This window comes from Coturnix japonica, chromosome 13 (assembly GCF_054131305.1).
Source record: "Coturnix japonica strain WE chromosome 13, WE-NBRP24, whole genome shotgun sequence".
Classification (NCBI taxonomy): domain Eukaryota; kingdom Metazoa; phylum Chordata; class Aves; order Galliformes; family Phasianidae; genus Coturnix; species Coturnix japonica.
In genome coordinates this window covers 3631035-3654294 of record NC_140675.1, presented here as the reverse complement: position 1 = coordinate 3654294, position 23260 = coordinate 3631035, and the positions used below count along the sequence as shown (strand labels likewise).

Here is a 23260-nt window from a genome sequence, read left to right as displayed (position 1 = left end):
GAGAGAAAGGGGGAACAACCCACAAGCAGCTGGGACTGCTACACTTTCACAGCTTTATCCGACTGCTACCTGACACAAAGCTGCTTCTCTGACTGCTTCAAAGTCCTCATTGGGAACATAGAACATAATCAGACTTCAGATACAAGAAGCTCCTTCAATATCAGCCTAAAAGGAGAATGTAAAACTCTCTTGGATTGACTAAGAAGGTAAAAACTGCAGTGAAATCTATGATGTTTCCATACGAGAACGACAATTGTTCTCCTTAAACTTAAAGAAATCTTAACAAAAGGGTTTTTTTTTTCTTGCAAACTTCCAAGAAAAGCTCTATTCCAAGTGAAGCTGCCAGAAGGCAGAATTACTGGCGTGAAGATTTGTGGGAGGAGGGGAAGAAGCAATCTTCAAACAAAGGAAAATAACTTACAGACACAAAGACAGCCCAAATACACAGCCATTAACTCAAGCTGTTGGGTAAGAATTACTGCTGTAGGTGCATATTTCAGTCACAGTGTATCCCAAATTCCATGCCATTTTCTAAAGGTCAAACATCCAAGTTCGGAAAAAAGAGTGAATCTAAACGCTTCTAGAAGCCTAACGGAGCTGTCTTTGCTTCAGAGAAAACAGAACAGTCCCAACAAATTTTACCTAGCAGATCTGCTCCTTCATCAACATCTCCGATCACCTCGGATCCTGCTGTGGAAAGTTCATGATAGAGGGCGTCTGTGTTGATGCCAAACGCTTTGTTCACAATCCCCTGGGTTGGGCTGTGGTTGGAAGAAAGAAAGGCAAGGATTCTTCTTACTTAGTGATGTTTAAGCCAGAACATAACTCTGAAATACTGAGCATCACAGACCAGTACAGTCAAAACTCTGAGAGTGGATTCTGCCACGGGTTGACTGAGGGAATTCAGTAAGTAAAGGAAAAAGAATGTTTTATTCCCCATACCATGTACCAATACCTACCTTGCATGACCTCAGCCTTGCCTCGCTGATGCCTTTTCAAATAGCTGATAACTACTCAAAAATTCATAGAAAACCTTCCACTGGCAGTCCTAAGGCTGTGCAGTGATGCCTACACTCCCACCAACTTCAACAGCAACCCTCACAGCAGTAAGATCAGATAAGGACTCAAATGCTGTGAACAGCCCTGGATTTCTTTTTTCCTGTCTCAGAGCAGCCTGGGCCACTCACACAGATCCTTCCATATTACTGATATGTGCCTTCCCTGGAGATCTCAAAGGCTGCCAGCACCTCATTTTTGCATTAGGCAGAATTTATGCATTTTCTGAAACAGCTGCATCTTGAGCTCTGGACCACAATATCCACCCTTCACAAAAACAAGACAGAGGGCCAAGAGCAGAAAGTCACAACCAATACCTGTTACCAGGGCGCTCCAGGCGGGGATCCTGACACATATCCAGCTCAGGAGTAGAGTCTATGATGTCCTGAACATCGGACCACTCGTCACTGCTTCCCATACCTACGTAAGACAACACATGATCTATGGCAACAGTGCTCCTTAAAGGCATTTCTGCAGCTGCAAATAGCACAGCTTGACAATGTCATGGTGCTGCATATAGTTAAAATTTCACTTTGAAACTGCACAGTTCAGTGCATGAAATCTAACCTGGTTTCTGTATAATCTGTAGCCTAAGACCAATATTTGAGGAAGAAAATAAGGGACTCCCCCTTTTGCCAACTTACATAGAAACCAACATACTTAGAAACCAAAACATTTGAAAGCTGAGGCAAGCAACATAAACACAATGTCTGTTTGCATAGAGAATTCCCGAAGGATTAAGGATGTCACCTGTGTACTACATTAGCCCCTTTAATGTGTTAGAGGTGACATTTTTGTCCTTTCCAAGCTGCCCCAGAAGTAAAATCTACAAAGCCCATGAGAACAAGAGCGTTCATTGCTTGGTTGAGGCTGGCACTGTGGGCAAGCAATAATAAAATACAGAACTGGACTCAGCTGTGAGTCTTTTTATTCAAATGCTACACTAGAGGATGTTGCACGTTGTTTTATAGTCTCAACCTGTTAGGAAACAGCTGGTGAACGTTAGCACAGGAATTTCCTCTGTATTACACAGAAAAGGTTCTGGTTCTGATGCTAACCTCAGAAACCTGTATTCATAAACATGCTCCAGCTCCCATACCTATGCTGACATTCCTCATCTCCTGCGTGACCTGGACTTCCATGTTCCGGCTGTTCCGCTTTTCTCATGTCCTCTTGTTGCTCTTGGTTGTGCCATTGTATTCGCTGATGGGTTGGATGCTCTCATTCAGGGGTGTGACAGCAGCAGAGGGCACAGATGATGTGGGAGTGTTGGACTTGGTTCCAGTGGTACTCGGCGTGGTAGCTGCTGAGGACTGCCCAAATTCAGACATTTCATCTTGGGGACATTATGGCAATTCCAGGGTAGGGAAAGAATAAAAAGGGAAAAGCAGAGCTATATATTTCAGTTAATCTCCGGTTTGTTGGTATATGGCTGCCTTAAAGCATTAAGCAAAATGAGCCTTGCTCACTGCACTGACTAAATGCCCAGCGTTCACTGGAGACACGTGGCACTGCAACCAGAATGCAGCAGTGAGTTCCCATGCTGAACTCAGCAAGCAAATCCTACCTGTGAAAGGATTGACATCCTTCTTCTCTTACTATGAAGAGTTATCTTCACAAGCCACATCATTATGCGACCTCTTCATCATGCACCTCAAGGAAGAAGGTCTTTTCATAAGTGAAAAGCACCTCCAATTGCCACTGACTACAGCAGAAGCTGAAGGGCTTTGGCACTCGCAGTAAGCCAGGACAGCATTTCCCAAGACTGGAAGGTAACACGGACATTGCTTGGGAAAGATGCGAGCTCTTAGAGGATCCAGAAGCTGCCATTACAGTAAGCCACTGACATAACAAGAATGAGAATCCCCTGCGTTGAGAGAACAGCAGCGTATTTCTTACACCAAGCTGCAGAAGCAAAGCAGATAACAAACTGATGGTCCGATTTTGCTAGTGGGGGAAGCCCTATGTCCCCGCATGATGTTACACAGAAGCTTGCCAAGCATGGGTCTGGCTTGAAAGCACAGAAGAAACAGGTGTGGTCTCCCCAAATTGATAAGGCAAGACCCAGAAACTCAAAAATAAGAAGCTGACAAATTAACGAAGGCAACAGACTTCCATTGTGAAATGTGCATGAGTGAGTCTCAGCTTTACAGACATTACAGCCCCATTTCTTGTATTAACACCTCTTGAAAAACATGGGAGACTTGTAAGGCTTTGTGAGGATTTTACACTGCAGCCCTTGTTTGTCAATTAAAGCAGCGCTGCTTCAAAGTCAGCCAATTAATGTCTTGACCGATGCAGTAATCATCCCCAGTACCAAATGAGATCTCTCCTTTCTTCACAGCAGCCCACTCTAATTGCTGCCAGCAGGGAGATGGCAAAATGAATTTGGAGAGTTCTATGTGCTGATGACTTGCAATTGGGTGCAGTGACGCTCAGCAGCCGCACACCCAGACTCAGCTATAATTGTTACTGCTTGCCTCTCCCCTCCTGTGCAACTGCTGCAGAGGCTCAGACTGCTCAGCAGCTGCTTCAGGCCTCCCATCCTCGGAGCTGTGATGCTGGTTCACTAATTTCTAAGTCTTGCTCTACTGTTCTAACATTAACTGCACAACATAACAAAGCAATTCAAAATGGGATGAGAGAAATACTGAAATATATTAACCCTTTGCAGCCTTTTTTTTTTTTTTTTTTTTTAATCTGGAATCTTATTAACACCTTCCCTTAATTAGACCGGCCACTATGCTTATCTTAAAACACCCTGCAGTGCATTGCATGGCACAAGTCAAAAGGTTCTATATTACATCTGTGCATTTATATAGAAAGGTTTATTTTTAATATTTGACCATTCAGAAAAATTGATGTCTTGTTTGGTTTCTGCACATTCAGTCCAAGCAGCCCCCACGCTCCCACATGGAAGTTCCAATGGCTTCCCTGCACATTTGCTGATTTTACAAGCAAAACTGAGATGGAAACACTTCACTGTGGCTACATGTGGAAACCACACTTCTCACCTCCACTCCAGATTCCTGTTTTGTGAGTTACTTTTCTAATAGTTTAGTTCATTTTTTGGGAACGTGATCCAATAAACCTTGTAACACTTCAGCTGCAATTTACCTGCTGTGCTTTCTGTCATACAGAGGGACAACAAAGAGTTCCAAGCATAAAGTGCAATCATAAAACCTCTTCCCCCACCCAAAAAAACACTTCTGTTGGATGAACAGATTCAGAGCTCCTTCTTGTACCCACAACCTTTAAGCATAACTGAAGTCTGTGAGAATTTCAGCCCTGCAAAAGGGATGTGTAGATGTCAATTCTTGGACTTGGGATCTAGATGTCATTTAGAAGTTCTACAGCATCTATAGAGTGATACTTGTATTGAGAATACAAGCTTCCTGCTTGTTGACATTATCCTTCTCTCACCCAGAACACATCAGGGAGTTATTACAAATGTAATTACACTCTGTGATTATACACTTGTAGTTTGTAGTCATCTAGAGAGTGTCCTTTATTAAGACTACCAACCTGCCCTGGAGAAATTCCTCTCAAATGTTAACACTACCAAGGCACTTTTCTTCGCAGTCCAGAACATCTATTAAACTTCGCTGGTATCTTCCTTCTACTGTCCTTCTGATTGTTCCACTATTACTGTTCCAGATATTTTACCGACTGTACAGCTCTCCTCTGCAGTCCAGGAGGCACACTGCATTGCCCAGAGCTCACCCAAAGAAAACTCCACAGCCACCACTTACCTACAGCCATACCTGTCAACCTCCTAAACATCAAATGTGCAGTAGTGACCTCCAAAATGCATTGCAAAGGCTCAACATTCATAGCAGTCATATGTCACCATGAGTAGTCACACTTGTATGGTTATAACACTGAAAGCATAGTACATAAAAACAAAAACGTTAAGGACTTTCATCTCCAAATCATTATGTAAAATAAATGTGCAACTGAATATAAAAAGAAAATAACAAATGACAGCAACTTAAACAGAAAATAGTCATAATAAGTACACAAGTACAATTAAAACATAACTAATGTATGGCCCCGTAAGAAGGAAAACTAGCCAGAAAAGTCAAGATACACATATTGGTGTCATGGTTTTGTAATTTTGTAATTTTGCTATCAGTATTCCACATCATAACATCATGTAAAGTATGGATACTTCTATTGAATGTGCAGTCCACAGAAGAAGACTACATATCCCAGAGAACAACGGGGTTAATGATAAGTCACGGGACCAGGACGCTGTATAATCTCGTTCCCAGGCTGGAGTGCCCTCCTTCTTCTCTCGAACTTCTCGGAGAGTGGGAAGCGTTCCAGCCGTGTCGCCTAGAGTTCACAGTAGGCCTCTCGGTTTTCGGGGACTCTCTCTCTCTGTTTCGTTCAATTTGTTAGCCTCAATTATATTATATTGTGTTATCTTGTATTTCGGTATCATATTTAGTAAAATAAGTTTTTCCTCCTTAGATTGTCGCTGTTTTATCCCACTCCCTTTTTCCCCCTCCTTTCCGGGCCCCGGGAGGGGGGCCCACAGGGTGGCTTCCCCTGTCACGGGCATAGGTAAATCTAAGTAACCCGTGACAATTGGGAAAATAAAGTCAGTTACGTGTCTGCAGTCGATGTCAGTGAAATATCAGAGCAGATGAAGAAAAAGCAAGAAGTGCACGAGCACCACTGCTGAGATTTCAGCCATGCAGAAGAGCTGAAAAACAGCATTTTTAGTCAGAGTGCACACAAGTAGCTCGCAGGAGGAAAATTTTCCATTCCAAACTGCAAATCCAGAGTCAGATAATCAGTCCTTTTAATTATTCATATGTTTCTTCAACAGCCTTAGGAAATCCTCCCTAACACCCCAGCTATCCAAGTCTTCCATAGCCCGAGCTCTATCTGCACACTATCAGCTGACCTCCTTATTGTGTTTCCCACTTCTAATTTTCCTAGCAAGCATCAACACAAGCTCCAGACCCACCCATCAAATACATGTAGAGCAGCACGGTACTATTTCTGCATGTTTTCTTTTTACCAGAAATGGACTTCTTGCCTGACATCACCAATAATAAATGACAAAGTCATCAAGTCAGTAACTCTCCATTACTTGAGCTTGGAAACCAAAGCTTACAATCTATGTGGATTCCCGCTGTATTCTCCTGCAATGCAGATCCTGAATTACTGCTGAGTTCCCCTCAGCTCTCACTGAAAACCTCTCAGAAGCCCCGCAATGATATCTCTGAAAGAATGATGCCTTCAGTAGTCTGGAAGGTGGATCTCACCTCAACTTTGTTCCAGCTCCTCTAAAGGCTTACACCTGCCACACATGCCTGACCAACAGAGAGCTCAAGAGCACACCCATACCACAGTGTGCAGTGCTGTTCAGAGATCCAAAGGAATAAATTTTTTCCAGAAGTACAAATATGGTCTCTGTACATTTTGGCTGCCGTGTGATTGTGTGCAGCAATGTGCTGGCACACATCAGACTATCTGAAGCTACACCTTCACATCCACATCCCACTGCACTGTGGTTTTGCTATTCCCTAACTGCAGTAAAGCTCTCCAGAAATTAGTGTAGGATCTGATTAGTGCCTTTTAAGACACCTTTAAAGCAGACCAGAAGCTCTGCAGGGAGGACACACTGCAAGCCATGCTGGGTGGATGCATCACTGGCTGTCAGGGCTGACACCAGGCACCTGGGAAACATTGTTTAAGAATCTGGTAGGATTCTGAGCAAAGACTGAGAAGTTTGCAGGCACAGAATGTGGGAAAGATGGCTCATCATGAGCGGCCTCAGCTGTTAATAAATGCACAGATCTGTCAACTAAGAGCACAATCTCTGGGTCTTTGAACTCAGACCAGTCTCCAAATGGCACAGCACCTGAAGCAAAAGGCACAACGATCCAGCTGCTCTGGTGTGGCTGCCATGCTGTGAGGCTTTTGGCAAGCCCCAGTGCAGAAGGCAGTGCACTGAATGTGACAGGCGTACTGGATATAGACAGCACAAGACTAGAGCTGCAGACCAGATGTGTGAGGAAGTGAAGAGCTTTAAAAGCACAGTGCAGGACTTGGGCAGTCAGATGTTTAGTACCCCTTTTAGCTGAAAATAGGAAGGCCAGAAGAGTGGTAAGACAAAAAGAACAACTGCTGAAGAGCAAGAGTAACTCTACTTCTAGCCCCATCTGAGGAGCAAAAGCTTTGCTCTTAGAGAGGGAAAGAGAGGAGGCAGGTTCCATCATTTCCTCTCACAAATAAGCTAAAAAAGGTAAGGATTTTATCTTCACTATATTTCTAACTGTCCTCACATATACTCTTTTCAACTTAGGGCCAGCCAAGAGATTAACACTGAGACAAGGGGGTAACAAGCATGAGGAGCCTTATAAATCCATCCCACACTGTACACCAGATCTGCGATGGGACATCCTCCCACCTCATCACAGCCACCACAAGAGTAAACTCACAGCAGGAAGAGGCTGCAAAGGGTTATGGACACAGGTTAACCTCCACCTTAATGAAAACATGGATGCTATTGACAGTGGCAGAGTGGGAAACCCTTGCTCTGTGATGGTCTGTAAAACCTTGTAGCTGGAGTTGGACTGCAGCTGCCCGAGGCCACTCAGGTGCCAGTGGTCCAGTGTTGGGACGATCTTGGCCCCTATCTGCCCACGTACCATGCCATCCGCGAGGGGGAAGACATTCAGAGAGTTAGGACGCTCCTTCCTGCTAAACAGAGAAACAGAGAGAGAGGGAAAGCCAATCTGTTAGCTGTTTACGAGCTTCATACACAAAAGAAACAGCACACTAGCTCATGCAAAATGTTAGTCATTAGAAACTGAACCGCACTCCTTGCCCCAGCTTAGCAGTTGTGTGGATTCCCAAACCCACAGCTCCATGGTGCTGTTTGTTCAGACCCAGAGTGTCTACAGGTAGAGCCAACCATCTGCCTAGAAAGTCAAAGGGGGTCAAGTGACCAGGACAGGCACAACTGACATCAGCACCCCCATGCAGTGTTTGAAGGAAAAGCAAAAGTGCAAAGAAACCGAGCAAATTCAAACCAATGTGTCCTTTGAGAAATGGGTGCACCGTGGGAAAACGCCACAGCAGACAATCCCACAACAAAATGGGCATCATTGAACGAAGAAAGAGGCTGAAGTGAGTCACCTACACGCCACTTCTGCACATTCCACCCCAAACCTGGTTTGCACCAACAGCAGAAATCAGTGGGTTTTGGATCACTTCTAATACTAAGCAAGAGAAGTAATACTTGCATTCTGTGATTCCTCCTCCATATCCAACTACAGTCTTCTCAAAGTTCAGAATTTATACAAACTTATAAATAAATGCATCACTCATAAAGCCAGATGTCTGTATTACTTTTTCTTTATCACTCTCCTTTCTGGCAAGTGCAGGTGACCAGCAAGCTGTGGATTTGATTCTCAATATGGAAGCTGGCACAGATTTGGGGACCAAGTTCCAGTGGGAGAAAATGTAGAGCAAGCAGTGGAGGTGGAAACTCAAAAAAGAAAGTAGCTTGTCAGCATGAACACTCCAGAAACAGGGCAGCAGTCAACACCTCCTTGCAAGACACCGATCTGCTTCCCTGCTCCATCAGGCTCCATGCCAGCCCAGTACAGCACTGCTCCTGGACACAGCAATCATTTCACCAAGACTCAGCTCAGCTACCACCATCACACAGTGGGACCGGCAGCCTCCAGCAGTCCCTTCAACCCAACCTGTTCTGTGATCCTGTGATCTGTGACCACGGGTGAAAAACAACTGCAGCTGCATCTGAGGCTGCCCCAGGACTGACTCAAACACACTGACATGGCAGGGGCAGAAAAGAGTTCATTTACAAAGTGAAAGCAAAATGTCTAACGGAAGAGACCAATGCTCAGCCTTTCCATTCTGAGCACTGTCCAGCTGACACGGCGCACTGCACCGCTGTGCCAGCATGGCTCCTGCTTGGAATGGCTGCTTACTGTGCCCCATCAAGGAAAAACTGCAGGAAAGATAACTTCAGTTTCACAGTCCTGATGTTGGTGTTACCAGTCCCCAGAGTAGTTCAGAATATCCTCAGGGTTGCTATAAATTTTCAGTGCTGACTACAGCCCTTTGGAGTGACTTTCATACACCCACGTCCTTCTGGTCCAGGGGGACTCTGAGCACTTGGTTAGTTCCACCTCATGTTGTGAGGAAAACAGCAAAAGCCTCTATAAGGGCTTGCAGTAGCCAAAACCTGGATCAGAATGCTCCTCCTGTAAGACCTTAAAGCTTAGAAAATGTAACAGAACTACTAGGTTTGCCATCATTGCAAGGTGGCAACAGCCCTCTTTGTAGGCTGAGGGTGCAGAACTCACTGCCTCAGCCAAAGTCAGATGTGCATTCTGACAGTTACTGGTGACACGCATTTCCTGCCCTGCTTAGAAAAGAGGTGTATTTTGTGCTCATATAGGAAGTGCTCAAGAAACGTGTAGATGCGGTAGGCAGGGCATGGTTTAGAAGGGAAATATTGGTGGTAGGTGGACACTTGGATCATTGGGGATCTTTTCCAACCTTGGTGATTTGATGATTCTAATTTAAAGGAGAAAAGACAACTTTTTAAAGTAATCTGGAAGGTGAAGTTCAAATGTCCAATCACACAGGGATGATCCCGGTTTGGAATCCAGCCTCTGCCCCTTCTGCTTTGGGTGCATGAGCTCCTTCCTGATGTAGCAGCTTGCTGGCTCCCTCTGCACCAGCCAAGGGAAGTGTGCCATGTGAGTGAATCTAATGCAGATGTCAGTACACAAAGAGGGCAAATAGGCCAGCACAGAACCTTTCAGCATCACACCACGACCACCCAACAGCAACCTCCAGAACTATGATTAACAAATAGCAGTAGGATTTACCTTTTCCTCCATGACTGGCGATGACTGCAGCGACAAACGTAACAGCCAAAACAGAGCAGCAATTGCACAAAAAGCAAGAAAAAAAAAAAAACAACAAAAAAACACAACAACAACTATTAGAGAATGAAGGTCATGCAAACATGCAGCCCTATCAGAGACAGCGAATGCATGCACTTTTATTCATACTACTTGGAGGTGTGCACTGTACCCATTCCCCTCCTCAGATGGCAGCACACACACACACACCCCAGCAGTTCTTGCACCATCTTCTCTCAAGTGACAAGGAAGCACCCTTGGTGCATTTACAGCCTTATGCAAATATGTATTTACACAGTCTACCATATAAAACACACCCAAGCACATCCACAGGTGAAGGTAACCAAATGCACTCACAAACATGTAGGAAGACATTGAGAGATTACACCCATATCCCCCCCAAAACACATCAGTGTACCAACTCACAAGTGCTGGTGTTCACCCACACGCAGCTGTGCAGACACAGGACCACACAACCCTCAAAGGCACAAACATACACAAATACAGCACACATGAACAGCCCAAAGCTTGAAATGAAGGAAAACGACCCACTTCCCAGCTGCTGTTCCTACAGATTCAGATGGAGGCCTGGCAAGGGCTGTGACAGACACAGAGAGCTGCTCTTTCTTCCCATTCTTCCAGGAACTAGCAACACGTTACATGGAATAGCATCTCTCCAACACAGAGACAATCCTCAGTGCAAGGTTTGTCCTTCATACCAGAGAACGGGGTGTGGGGGGGCAACCAGCCTAACACACTCCAACCATTACAGCTGTGATCAGGATTGGTTTGGGGCAGAGGAAAACAGAAACAACCTATTGAGGGAGCTGTCAGGAACACACACTCTCACAATCCTAACAACCTACTGGTTCTTTTCACCCCATATCTTCTCTTTCCATACCCATCATGCCTGCCTCCATTCACCTACAGAGGCCACCATCCAGCTTCTGCTCTTCTTTCCTTGTATAGATTTCTATATTTTTCCACTGGTCTGCTAGAAAAGCATTACCTTCAGATGGGAAAGGGTTACACTGTATTCTGTAATCAGTTTTATTTTTCTAAGCCACTCTCTGACATGACACCAATTTACTGCTCTGCAGAAAACACAGCACTGAGAACTTACTATATGGAAAGAACTCAGCCAGATCAGAATGTTCCTATTCCAGTTCCTTTTAGATCCGCTACAGATTTGTGCTGTCCTTCAGAGTTTGTGCAGGAGAAAGCCTAGATAAGTCTCTCTGCCTCTGGAGTTTAGGGTATAACTGCTTCAAACTGCTATATTGCTGCCCCTGAAACACTGCTGGATATTCTCCATGGCAGGAGAGCTGAGCTGCTCTCTGCAGAACAAAAGAAACAGGACCACACACTGACACTTGGCTTCCTGCAATGCTGCACCCTGCCAGCTCAGCAATTCCCAGCTCCCCCTGTTCCCAGCTGAGACATGGAGATGGCAACAAGACAGAAACGCACACATCAGCACAGCTGTTCTTCCTACAAACATTCATACCTTTCAGGTAGGTGGGAGAGGTGAGTTGGACTGAACAAAGACCTAATCCACCCTGTTTCTCCTTCACCATGGGTGTGCCTAAGAGCTTGTACAGAGACATCTGACAGCAGAGGCACACAGCCCAGCAGAAGTCTCAAACATGGATGTTCTGCAGTTACAGAGCCCATTTTCCTTCAGCATCCTCCCTTCCTTCTAACACAATGTTACGTTACCAACAGCTTTGAACAAAACTCCCGTTCCCCCCAGCAGCCCTGTGTTCACACCAGTAAGGCACCAGTACAGAACCAGAGGCTGACCCCCAAACCTTCCCCTCACAGCACGATGCTCGGGCAGGAGGCCAAGCACTGGCTGGGGAAGGAACATCACGTCTGCAAGGAATCGGGGAGCAGTTTGTATCTCTCTTGCTATCTCCTCTGCTGTTTTACAATACACAACCAAAACCTTGATGATCTGAGTTCCTTCCCAGGCACTCCAACCCAGCAAAAGGAAGCCACAGCTTCCAGAGAGCTTATATTGTTTATTTCAAGACCTGACACTTCCTTCCACTTTCTTTATCCCAAACCTAATGGACACACTAGTATTTAAATGTTACGGATCTAAACAGAAGGTACTAAAATAACCTTATGTTTAGAAAATAGGAAGAATATTTCTTCTTTTCTTCATTTGAAATTATCTTTTTATATGTGGTTTTAATAGAGTGGTTTTATATACTGCACTTCATTTCCTGCTACTGCCATTCCTTTAAACAGAGGCTGGCTCTGATCACTTTGGTGCTATGAAAACAGAGGGGAAAAAAACAAAGCACTTTCATGGGCATAACTAGATCTATTGAGTGACTGACTCAGATAAATCTTCCCTTAAGAAACTGGGGAAGAAGTTACATAAAGGCTGATGCGTTTAACTACTCCAGTTTCGCTGTCTATCACACATGCACACAGACACACACAAATGAACACTCTCTTCCATCCCCATCCATTTTATGGATCAGTCTTATACATGATACCTGAGAACACAAACGTTGCTTTCCAGAAGACGTCCATCTGCAGCAGCACAATGAAGTCTAAGCTTTGTAACAGAACACAAAAAACTCCTCTCTGTCAAACCTTAGAGAACTTATCCACAACTCACCCTCAACCCATTACAAAAAGCTTCAGGTACAATCCATGCCCACAGGGAAAGATCCTTTGGTTTCTTTCTCTTGCAAATATGCACTCATTTGATAAGTTCCTGGATGGCAAACATTATATGGAGAGGTTATGGCCCTACCTTCTCCCAGGTACACTGCCCTCAGTTTGATTATTTCCCACAACCTGCTGCATCTTGGATCGTTCGATGTGTTCCACATAGGTCTGGATCATCTGAGAAGAGGAAAAAATACGTGAGGCAAACAGAATAAAACAAAAGACTCCATTGGACTCCATGATAATTATGGGTCCCTTCCAACTTGGGATATTCTGTGATTTCTGTTTTTTGAATATTGTTTTCCAGCATTTACTTCCAATTCCTTAAAATTTCTTTAAAAAAGTGCTATCTGATGTTCAGACAGAACCTCCCGTGTTCCGGTTTGCACCCTCTGATTCTTGTTCTGGCACTGGGCACCACTGAAAAGAGCATGGCTTCATCTTCCTTGCACCCTCCCTTCAGATAATGTTGATGCTCTCAAGTTTCTGAAGCTCTAGTCACTGTCAGGATGAAAAACCCAATTCTCTGATGTGGTTTTATGGGTAAGCTAAGAGTCTGTTTATTTGGAAGGAATCAGGCAACAGCTTACCTCTGTGTGACGCTGATGTAAAGCATTATACTCTTTCTTCATTTCTGATTCACGCTCCTCCAGCCGTGAAACTGCCAAGAAAAGATTCCACCCATCAGCTAACATACAGATCTAGACATGCTCCATGCAAGAGAAGCAATGAAACCTGCACTACACTAGTGTGGATATGTCGCACCCTGTAGATTGCTCTGATTTTTATACCAAAGGAAGGGACAGCCACAGATTTCAGGCTTTCCACAAACTACATTAAAACAAACAAGAAAAAACAGCACATGAAGAATATCTGCAAGTATATGCTCATGGAAAGCAAACTACATAATCGTATCTGGTGCACAACTTTGCTTACTCTGATCTGCATAGTTTTTGGTCTTCAGCTCCAACTGTCGAGTCTGAAATTCAAGGTGTTCCACTTGGATTTGTAGCTCTTTCTTCTGCTGTTCCAGTGCATCTTCAAACTCTATGAACTTCTGTACAGGGAAAAACCAGAGAAGGAAGCAAGGATGAGGAACAGACCTAAACGTATTTGACTTTTCCTCTTCTCTCCTCCTATACTATGTGTGCGTATATATACATATATATATGTACACACACAAAAAAAGCAAGAGATAAGAATTTCTATGTGCTTTAAGTTAAAACAGCATTTACTCAAGCTAGAAATACTTATCTTCTAAAATAAAGTAAAAGATGTACTTTGTGTATCATTAAGATATAATCTGCTGGCCAATGCAAGTTATGTAAACCAACACAGTTCCATCATCTTCAACAACACCTTTATCATGCTAGGCTGAATTTGGATTCCTGTTAGTTTTATGTCAGAAAAGCCAAATTCTGTGTCTACGGTCACGCATTTAGAAGTGCCTACGTCAGAAATCTCCTTCAGACATCAGAAAGTTCCCACTATTAATGATGTTGCATCTAAATTTTGCAGGAAACATACAAGCCTTGTGGAAAACCAACCCACAACCATCACACCTCTCAGTCTCCTTTGCAATCCACTTCCCAGATCTCAGACCAGAGGTTTTTTCAGGCACACATCAGAGAAGGGGTAGAGAGTTACATGGTAAAAACCAGAGCAACTTTGACAGGTGATTCTATAAGGATGGCACATTCAGCTCCAGAGCTGCTAAGAAAAACGTGAGTCTTACTTTTTCAGTTCTGTAAGTTGAGTTATGCCTCAGTTGGTGCAGAATGGAAGCAGTGAGTGATGAGACCTCACAGCAAGAAAATCCCAGCCAGTCTTCTCTGGGCATCAGTAAAAAAGAAAAAGTTCTAACCAAGACAGCCACACTGAGCAACAGGCCTAAAGAAGCCATTTCACTTGGTTTGGACTGGTTGAAGCTATGCTAAGAAAAGCAGTATTTCCCTCTGCCCCCTCTCAGGGTTTGCTGGAAGCACTCCATGCTAATGCTCTGTTGACAAACTTCCAATTACAGCCCAGCGCTAAATCCCTCTCCCTTCTCACTTGCTTGGCTTTCACTCTTGTGCAGCTCTCCTGGCACAAGGTGCCCATCTCTTCCCAGCTCCCCACCCAGGCGTGTGCCACCCAGCCAGGCAGGAATTGTGCTTGGAGTAGCAATAAACTTTAACTGACTCTAAGGAAAACATTCACAGAACTCTCAACAGTAAAACAGGAAGCAAAAGAAAGCAGGAGACCAATTTTATTCCCACTATGTAGGTCAACTTTAATAGGGTTCCTGGATTTGCTACCGTTGCTTTGGTTTAGTTTAGTGAAACCGATTGGAAGATTAAACATTCCACACTAAGGCTCTTCTTAGTCCTGTCTGTCTTGCAGCCTCAAAGTACTCAAACAAACTGCAAACTAGCAATGAGCCGACCACGTGGAGAAGAAACAGAGACAGCAGCAATAAAAATTAATGCCACTCTAAGTGTTCTCAGGGAAGAAGAGCATCTCAGGTGAGTGCACTGCAGCAATATCCTGCTCCATCTACGGAGATCGAACACCAGCTCTGGGCACAGGGACCCAACGGCTCCTCACTCTGTCTGGCTCCAAAACGCTTCTTGGCTGTTCCTCCATCAGAATCTCCCAGCCAGTGTCTCCCCCTGCATCAGAAAGTCAAGACAAGCAAATAAAGTGGGTGCCGTGGGAGTGGCCACCCAGCAAGCATGGGGACATGGAGGCACTGTTCTCTAAGGAACTGAGAGAGACCTGAAATCCAGCTGCCCTGGTCCTTATGGGTGACTTCAACATTGCAGATGTTAACTGACAGTAACACACAGCTATCTATTTTCCACACATATGTTTACAAACTGCACCAGAACAGAAGGAAGGGATGCCATGGAGCCTGGACAGGCTCAAGAAGTGAGGCCTCAGGAACAGGTAATTCAAATGATGTTGAAGGGAAAATCTTCCTTTCTTTTCTACCCCACTACAATGAAATCAATGGGTGAACTGGAAGAACAAAGAGCCCACTCCCACTTGTCCTGGGAGAGCAAAGCCGAGCACAGCATTACTATTTTTTCCAATCCCTTCATACTTGCTTTCAAAGGATAACTTTCCAGCAGTTATAGGAGCCAGATATATTTTTAACAGTTAGTAATGATGGAACATGATGCTGCTGTACACATACAAATTAGTCTTGCTGGATCCTCTCCCTGGATTTCAAGCAGGATCGCTGGTCTCTAACATCTCAGGATAAGGTTACAACCAGCACCATGGTTCACACGCTCATCGTTAAATGGAAAACAACGAGCACAAAATCATCTTAAGTGAAAGAACGAGTATTCCTCTGCAAAGCAGCGGTACACTGGAGATGGCTGAGCTTCCTGCATTACTGGCTTTCAGAGGAAGAAAATGACTAAAAATAGTAGCATGCGGTCAGAAACCATCATATCATATTAACAATAAATCAGGCAGAGTGAGCTAGATGTGCATATATGCAGAAATCTTATTATAAGGTCTTAATCTGGGCTGGCTGGCAGCACGTATTACATGCTGACGGGAACAGCAGCAGCTCAGCCGTCACCTTACCCTGCGGCTGGGCAGAGAGCAGCGCTGGGATGCACTGCCCGGGAGAACAGGGAGGATGCACAGCTGGACGCACAGCTGGATGCACAGCTGGACGCACAGCTGGACGCACAGCTGGATGCACAGCTGGACGCACAGCTGGATGCACAGCTGGACGCACAGCTGGATGCACAGCTGGACGCACAGCTGGACGCACAGCTGGACGCACAGCTGGATGCACAGCTGGACGCACAGGTGCCTGTGAGGAGGGGGCTGTCTGCAGGGCAGGAAGGACTCACACCGCATTCCACTCCCCACCTGCAGGAAGGCTGTCAGCCAGGGAGCCAATGCAGGCTGTGCAGCCTCCAACTCACAATTTGGGGCAGTAATTAACTGGCAATTCGGGAAGTTACGTTGACAGTATTCTGTCTTAGGAGGCCAAGACAAAGAAATAGGGCAGAACCCACTGGTGGCAGGACGCAGTACTGCCTGGTGGGCAGATGCTTTGAGCTACACCCCACGCTCAAATCTTTGCTATCCTCCCCAAAGAGAAACACTCCTCTGAAGGAACACCTCCACCTGCACAGGAGCACACAGCCTCAGTGAAATAACATCCCCTTGACAACTGCAGCCCTTAAGGGCTTTTGCTTCTCTTGCTAATTTCAAGGATTCACAAGCACATCTTTTATGTGTTAGCTACTTTATATTTGTAGATTGGTCTTCAAATGCTTCTGTGAAATCAAATGCTGTTATTTTGGCATATATCAATAAAACCATCTCCTGGATTCCTATTCCAAGGGATCTGAGCCTTTTTTTGAAGAATGAGATGCTCTGCCCTTTAAATGCTCTCCATGAAGCAGGCCTGGTGCTATGGCAGAGCCAGGGCAGGCAGATGGGCTCTTCCCAGCCCTGACACAGCTCTGCCCCCGCACACCATGGATCACTGTAGAGGAGCACAAAGGGAGCACGGGCAGCTAACAGAGCTCTTCAAGGCAGCCTTGTGGTAAGTGGGGCTGACAGGGCAGGAGGTGCTACTCGAGTGCAGCAGATGAGACCGGACTGGGAGATGCCACTCATGAAGAGAATCAAAACATCACACAGGAGGAACGAAGCGATGCTGATGGTCAGAGAGGAGCTGGGACTGGGCAAGGGCATGCAAACATCGTGACTGCAATGAGAAGACTTGAAAGAAGGGAGCTGAGCACAAAGCAAAGATGAGCCCCAGGTCAGCTGCAACACAGTGTGAGGAGACAGACAGACGTGCTGCCATCTCCAGCCAACAGGATGTCACACAGGTGAACACGCAGGGTGATCACACCAGATAAATCCTACCATTGTCATTTTGAACAGTGAACACTCCAATTCATGCTGAAGCCTACCAGGAAAGCCACCTGCTATTGCAGCCCCACACGCCCAGGGATCAAACCAGGCACAGCCAAGTGTCACCCAAACCAGCTGCACACAGATCCCTCCATGGGGCACTCCAACCTGACCCTCCTCCAGCAGGCAGCGAGCAGAGCTCGGCTTGTGCCACCAACACAATGGAGACCAAAGGCAGGACTGGTTTCTATTAATACTTCAAAGGCACAGATATCTCATGGAGGCAGAAGTTACTTGGAGTAAAAGTCAATGCTGGCACAAGAACAAACCAGTAAAAACAGGCTGCAAGTTAAAAAAAAAAAGAAAGTGGAATTCAGGAGGAGGTCACTTTTAGAAGAGCAGACGCAAGAGGTTTAAGTAATGGCTTTAAGACAAAGCCTGATACATTTATGAAGCAGCTTCTGTAATGCAACTGCCTGCAGTGCTGAGGAATGGGCTGCTGAGTCAGCAGGTCCCTCCCAGTTCTGTGCTCCTACAAGTGGGTGCCATCCTAACACCCGCTACAGAGCAGGAAGAAAATTCCTATGCAAGGTCCTATGCATAAGCTGCAGATGTCACTAAATAGTGGGAGCTGCTGGCTCCCTGGAGTGTAGGGAGGCCTTGCAGTGAGAGCTTGACGAGTTAGTGGGATGTGCATTAGGCTCCACATGAGGATTAACAAGGGAAGTGCTGTACTCTGCACTGGGACAGGGCAGCCCCAGCTCTGTGCAATGACAGGAGCGGCACAACAGAGGTGCTATAAAGGAAGGGAAGAAGATCGCTCACCTGGAGCAGAAGATCTCGGATTCACATGGGAAAGCTGCACCAAGGGGGGATCTCCAGAAAGAGACCCTTGCCAGCAGCAGTCAGCCCTTAAATGGGCTCTAGGAGAGGTGCAGCCATTACCCTGCGCTCACACAATGCAAAGCAGGTGGAAGAACACGGCAATACTGAAAAGCTGACGCTGTTCCACAGCTTCAGTGTTTTGGAGGTCAAGGAAAAGAAATGTGACATTCTGAGCCCTGCAATCACAGACTGACTGCACTGCTTCATTTCAAGGGACTTCTGACTTCAGTGCTCTTGTCCGGGTGCTTCTGCTGCCCTATTTTAGAGCAAGTGGAAAATATTGAGTCACTCTGCAGTCAAAGTGTCCAGAAAAGCTTCGCTTTTGGCTGAGAGTATTTTGAAAGATACTGAATGCAACCATCCTGGGGAAATGAGTGGCAGAACATGGAGACAGAAACCTCTGCTTCAGAGGAAGGGAAATGAAGGCTGTGCAAGCTGCCCCAATGGAGCAGGACATGGCTGGGTGCACGCTTATGTAAAACAAGATCTGGTGGTTCTGCAGTAGCGGAAACAGGAGGATACGACACAACTTTTATGCCAGAGAATAACATCCACTGCTGGTTTCAGTTCACTTAACATCAATAAACTAACGATGTAATCAGACGCCCATGACATGATATTGCAATACAGGAACAAATTACTTTGTGATCACCGACTCCCAGCTCCCCAGCATTGCTGCAGCTGTTGAAATGATCATTGATACACGCAAAGAACTCAACAGCAAGGGATTGAACATCGCTCCTGGAGGTGGAACCCCCACTGAAGGTGGGGCTGGAAGCTGCAGACCCAGGACAGGCAAAGCACACAGCGCCGAGTGCTGCTCAGGGACGGAGATGGGCTTCCCCTGCTACAGAAGTGCAAGGCGTGCTCTGGTGGGGGTGCATTTCTCTGCTTACAATGAGCTGATGAACAGCAGAATTCTCTGTAGCATAAGAGATTTTCACTTCCATAACACGTAATCCACTGCACAGGAAGAGGCACACAGGAAACTGCTGCAGGTAATGGTGTGCTTTGGTCACACACAAAGGGAATGACAGCTGTATCTCACACACGTGAGCTGATAGCAGAGGCTACACAGGGGGCAAAACCCATTTGTTCTCATAGAAGCACATTATCTATTCCTTTCTGCTAACAAGGCCCTATGCAGATACTTTTTTGCCCATTCAGCTCAGATGCGCCTGAGGATGACAGAGTGCTTTTACATCTGCCAACAGCACCGTGCTGTGGGTCCGAGCGTCCCTGCAGGACGTAAATGTTGTCACCACATCTGCTTCCAGGAGCAGGCACAGCAGGAAGCAGCACCCCCTGTACCTGGTAAACTGAGAGCAGAAAGATACGAGTCCAAAGATGCAGGATCCATCCATGGGGCTGTTCCACCCCACGCCCCGAGCCCCACTCCTCCCCAGCAGCAGCACATTTCCAAGTATTTAATTCTCAGAAGCTACAAAATACCGGCTTGTGGAATGAAGTCCCACACTTGGAATTGCTTTTCAATCCCTCCCTGCCTTCATATGAATTTGAAAAGATCAGCTGTAAGTTTTATTAACACAAAACTTAAGGCTACAACCCAAATTGACCAGCATTAGTACAGGGCGATAAATGTCCTGGGCTCACGTCCTCGCCATCCAGCACCCAGAGCACCTCCATTGAAATACTGCACGGCGCTTTACTCTGGAGTCATGAAGGGATTTCATTTACCACATCTAAGCAAATCAAAACCCGACTCTGAGCAAGACTCCTGGGACGGAAAAAACCCTCTACTCTCCCAGTGTTAAAACACAGCCAATACAGACGCATACATTCCTTTCCCAGCAGCTTTGCAAAGACATGCTGATGACACGGCAGCATTACACTTCTAGCGGTACCAATGTGTCCGGCACGTCGCAGACCGGCCCTGCTGGAGGCCGGAGCCGCCCGGCTGCGCCTATGGCCAGAAAGATGCCGGTGGTGTCGGCGGACTCGAGCGCTCAGTGCGGAGCAGCGCGCTCAGCTCGGCTCCTTTGTCCCCGCCTGAGGCGCTGTGCCCCGATGCCGCCCGCTCCCAGCACCTGCCGCAGCCCCGGGGATCCGGGACCCGCAGCGCCCGGGGAAAGGCCGCTGAGATCAGACAGGGAATCATCTCCAGGGCAGGGGAAGTACAGGGAAGACATCAACCATCTGAGGGCCGCGTTTAAACCCGAAACCGGCAGGAATCCTCCAGTCATCCCCGTGCAGCCGGTGTTCGAGCTCGGGGCAGCGCAGCAATGCGGAGCCATTCCCAGCTATTCCCAGCCATTCCCAGCTATTCCCAGCCATTCCCAGCCATTCCCCTTCCCCTCCGCACGGGCTGCGCGGAGCGGATGGAGCGGGGCCGGGAGCGCGGCCTGCGATGCGGGTACCGCCGCAGCACATCACATCACATCGTATCACATCATCACATCGCATCGCATCATATCATCGCATCACATTGCATCACATCCCCGGCCCTTGGCGCCGCGCACAAGATGGATGCCGGGCCCCGTTGGCGCTGGGCCGCTCTCACTCACCTCCTCGGCCTGTTTGCGCAGCACCTTCTCCCACTCGTACTGTGTGAGCAGCTGCTCATTGTCCTCCTGCAGCAGCTCCAGCTCCACCTCGTGCTCCTGGTTATCGGTCAGCACCGAGTCCAGGTTCTCCAGCACCGTCACCACCAGCGGCATCAGCTCCTTCACCACCTCCTCGTTGTAGCAGTGGATGAGCCGCTCGAACTCGCGGTAGATGCTGTTGGCCAGGCCCGACACCCGCTCCGACATCACCGACCCCGAGCAATAGTCGTTGCCCGGGTACCCCCCCACGCTGCCATCATCCAGCTGGATCTCCAGCATCGTGCCAGCCCCACAGCGATGCGCTGCGCCCCGCGTCGATCCGCTCCGTTCCGTTCCGATCTGCTCCGTTCCAATCCGCCGCTGCCGAGACCCACCGCGCTCCGCCCGCCAACGGGACCCAATGAGCCGTGCGGCGCCGCCCCGACACCGAGACGCGGCGCTGAGCGGACGGAGCTGCAGCCGGGCGGGGTGGGGCGGAGCTGCGGCATCCCCGTGTGCGCCGCGCGGGCCGCGCTGCCGCCGTGTGCATGTATGGAGCCGCCAAGGGGTGGGGGGGGGGGAGTCACAGAACGATGCAGGGCCGGAACGAGCCGAGCTGGAGAGCGGCAGGGGAACACCGGGAACACACAACATAACACAACACAACAACACAACACAACAGCACAACACAGCCCGACCCCCAGCCCCGCACACACCACCCGATCCCGGCGGCGGGGAGCCGAGTCCCGTGAGCTCCGGCAGCGCGGGCCGATATAGGAGCGATATTTCTGGATGGGAGGAGTCAGGAGCTATAAGCTCATTTTGCAGCTCAATTAGTGATGCCCCAAACGCCTCCAGACCTGAACGTCTCTGCCCAGAGCCTGTGAAAACCAGGGCACTCCTGTGCGCCTGCATGTAACAGTAGTTTCAATGTAGGTAATGATCCTTCAAGGTGAAGTGCCTGCGGGTTCTGCAGCAAAAGGGTTTGATGGCCCCATTGAGGCGGGGATGGATCCAGAGAGAAAAACAGGGAAAACTGGCTGCCTGCCGTCCCCTTGGTCACCCCCATAGGACCCCACTGAGCTCCAGGCCCTTCTCAGCTCCATTGCTCCTCTCTGGACACACTCCAGGGTCTCAGAGTCCCTAATGCTCCGAAAAAACAATAAAGGAAGTTGTCCAAGGAGAGGTGAAAAGAACCTCATCGCTTATTCACTGCAGGGAAACATCTTCAGTTTGGGGGGTAAACGGAAGAGAAACGGCTGCATAAAATGACAGCTTACAGACAGGAGGAGGCTGTCAGGTGTCACGGTGTTATTAAAGGCCACAAGAGCACGAAGGGAAGGAGTGCAAGAGTGGGATTAGGGCAGGGGAGCTCCTGAGGGCTGCCAGCAGATCTGCAGCCCGCGTTCAATCTGTGTGAAACCCACATGGCACAGTTTGACTTCAGCACATTGGCACATCCTGAGCACAATGGAGTTATTGGTGCGAGGGCAGTGCCTGGGGGATCCCAGCTATTCCGTGCTGTGTAACAGCAGCAGAAAACAGCTGCAGAGAAACCTCAGAGTGCTCTGTGAGATCTCAGCTCCAGCTTATCTTGGGCTGTGGAGTCTGAGCACAGGGACAGCAGAAATCCATCTCCTGTCCTGCACTGAGCTGGGCCCAGCAGGGCAGGCAAACCAGGGCCTGATCTTTGGGAAGGCTCCTGACGTGGATGTGAGTTAGAGCTCAAAGATGAGTGTGATTCCACAATCATTATTGTCATCCTACAGACTCCACGTTACACAAAGCGGAAGGCACTTAAACCTGCCCTAAAAGCATCATTGCAGTGGGAATATCACATCTCACCCGTGATTCACGGCCTTAAGCCCTACAAACACTCCATTCTATGTGATGTCATTATACCTAGCTATATTGCTAGCATGCTGTAGATTTGGTGCACGACGACTTTAAAAAGACACATTTAAGGCTTGTCTCACAGAAAGGAAGAAGTGACCATGAAATATTATTATTTCATCTGAGATGTACTTAGTTATGGAATGGAGCACTGATGAATCACGAGGCAGCTCTGCTCCGAGCATCGTGCAGAGGAGCTCATGGGCTTCTCTGGGACTGCAAACCTCCCTCTGAGGAATCTTAACTGCAAGAAACCTGGCCTGAAGGTTTGGTCCCCATTCCCAGTGTTGTGACAAGAGTCACCTCAGTTCTCTGTTACTTTACTTCAGATAACCCCACTGGGTGACCCTTGTGTTGGTCTCTTACAATTGGATCTAGGAGGTGCTGGCTGCCTGTGTT

General features: G+C 47.3%; 3 protein-coding genes across 3 annotated transcripts in view; all 3 read right to left on the bottom strand.

Moving 5' to 3' along the window:
* LOC146758598 (obscurin-like protein 1) overlaps positions 1-23260 on the bottom strand; it is a 46303-nt gene that overhangs the window by 10107 nt on the left and 12936 nt on the right. The gene's annotated exons all lie outside the window — the stretch shown is intronic.
* On the bottom strand, positions 370-2354 carry LOC146758601 (C-Jun-amino-terminal kinase-interacting protein 3-like). Its single transcript, XM_085514600.1, has 3 exons — positions 2156-2354; positions 1374-1476; positions 370-761 (listed from the first exon to the last, which is right to left on the bottom strand). The coding sequence occupies exons 1-3, from the start codon at positions 2196-2198 to the stop codon at positions 581-583; spliced, it is 327 nt and encodes a 108-aa protein (XP_085370726.1). The 5' UTR covers positions 2199-2354; the 3' UTR covers positions 370-580.
* LOC146758600 (C-Jun-amino-terminal kinase-interacting protein 3-like) lies at positions 6106-21302 on the bottom strand. Its single transcript, XM_085514602.1, has 5 exons — positions 20951-21302; positions 13602-13722; positions 13256-13326; positions 12751-12842; positions 6106-7776 (listed from the first exon to the last, which is right to left on the bottom strand). Exons 1-5 carry the CDS (start codon positions 21266-21268, stop codon positions 7488-7490), a joined length of 891 nt encoding a protein of 296 aa, XP_085370728.1. The 5' UTR covers positions 21269-21302; the 3' UTR covers positions 6106-7487.

Bases quoted from the DNA above. Each gene is read 5' to 3' on its own strand.
- LOC146758601 (XM_085514600.1), bottom strand. From the start codon at position 2,198: ATGGAAGTCCAGGTCACGCAGGAGATGAGGAATGTCAGCATAG. The intron at 1,477-2,155 runs GTATGGGAGCTG...TGTCTTACGTAG, and splicing joins GATGAGGAATGTCAGCATAG to GTATGGGAAGCAGTGACGAG. The intron at 762-1,373 runs GTATTGGTTGTG...TTCCAACCACAG, and splicing joins CTGGAGCGCCCTGGTAACAG to CCCAACCCAGGGGATTGTGA.
- LOC146758600 (XM_085514602.1), bottom strand. From the start codon at position 21,268: ATGCTGGAGATCCAGCTGGATGATGGCAGCGTGGGGGGGTACCCGGGC. The intron at 13,723-20,950 runs GTGAGTGAGAGC...TTCCCTGTACAG, and splicing joins TGCGCAAACAGGCCGAGGAG to AAGTTCATAGAGTTTGAAGA. The intron at 13,327-13,601 runs GTAAGCAAAGTT...TTTTCTTGGCAG, and splicing joins CAAAAACTATGCAGATCAGA to TTTCACGGCTGGAGGAGCGT.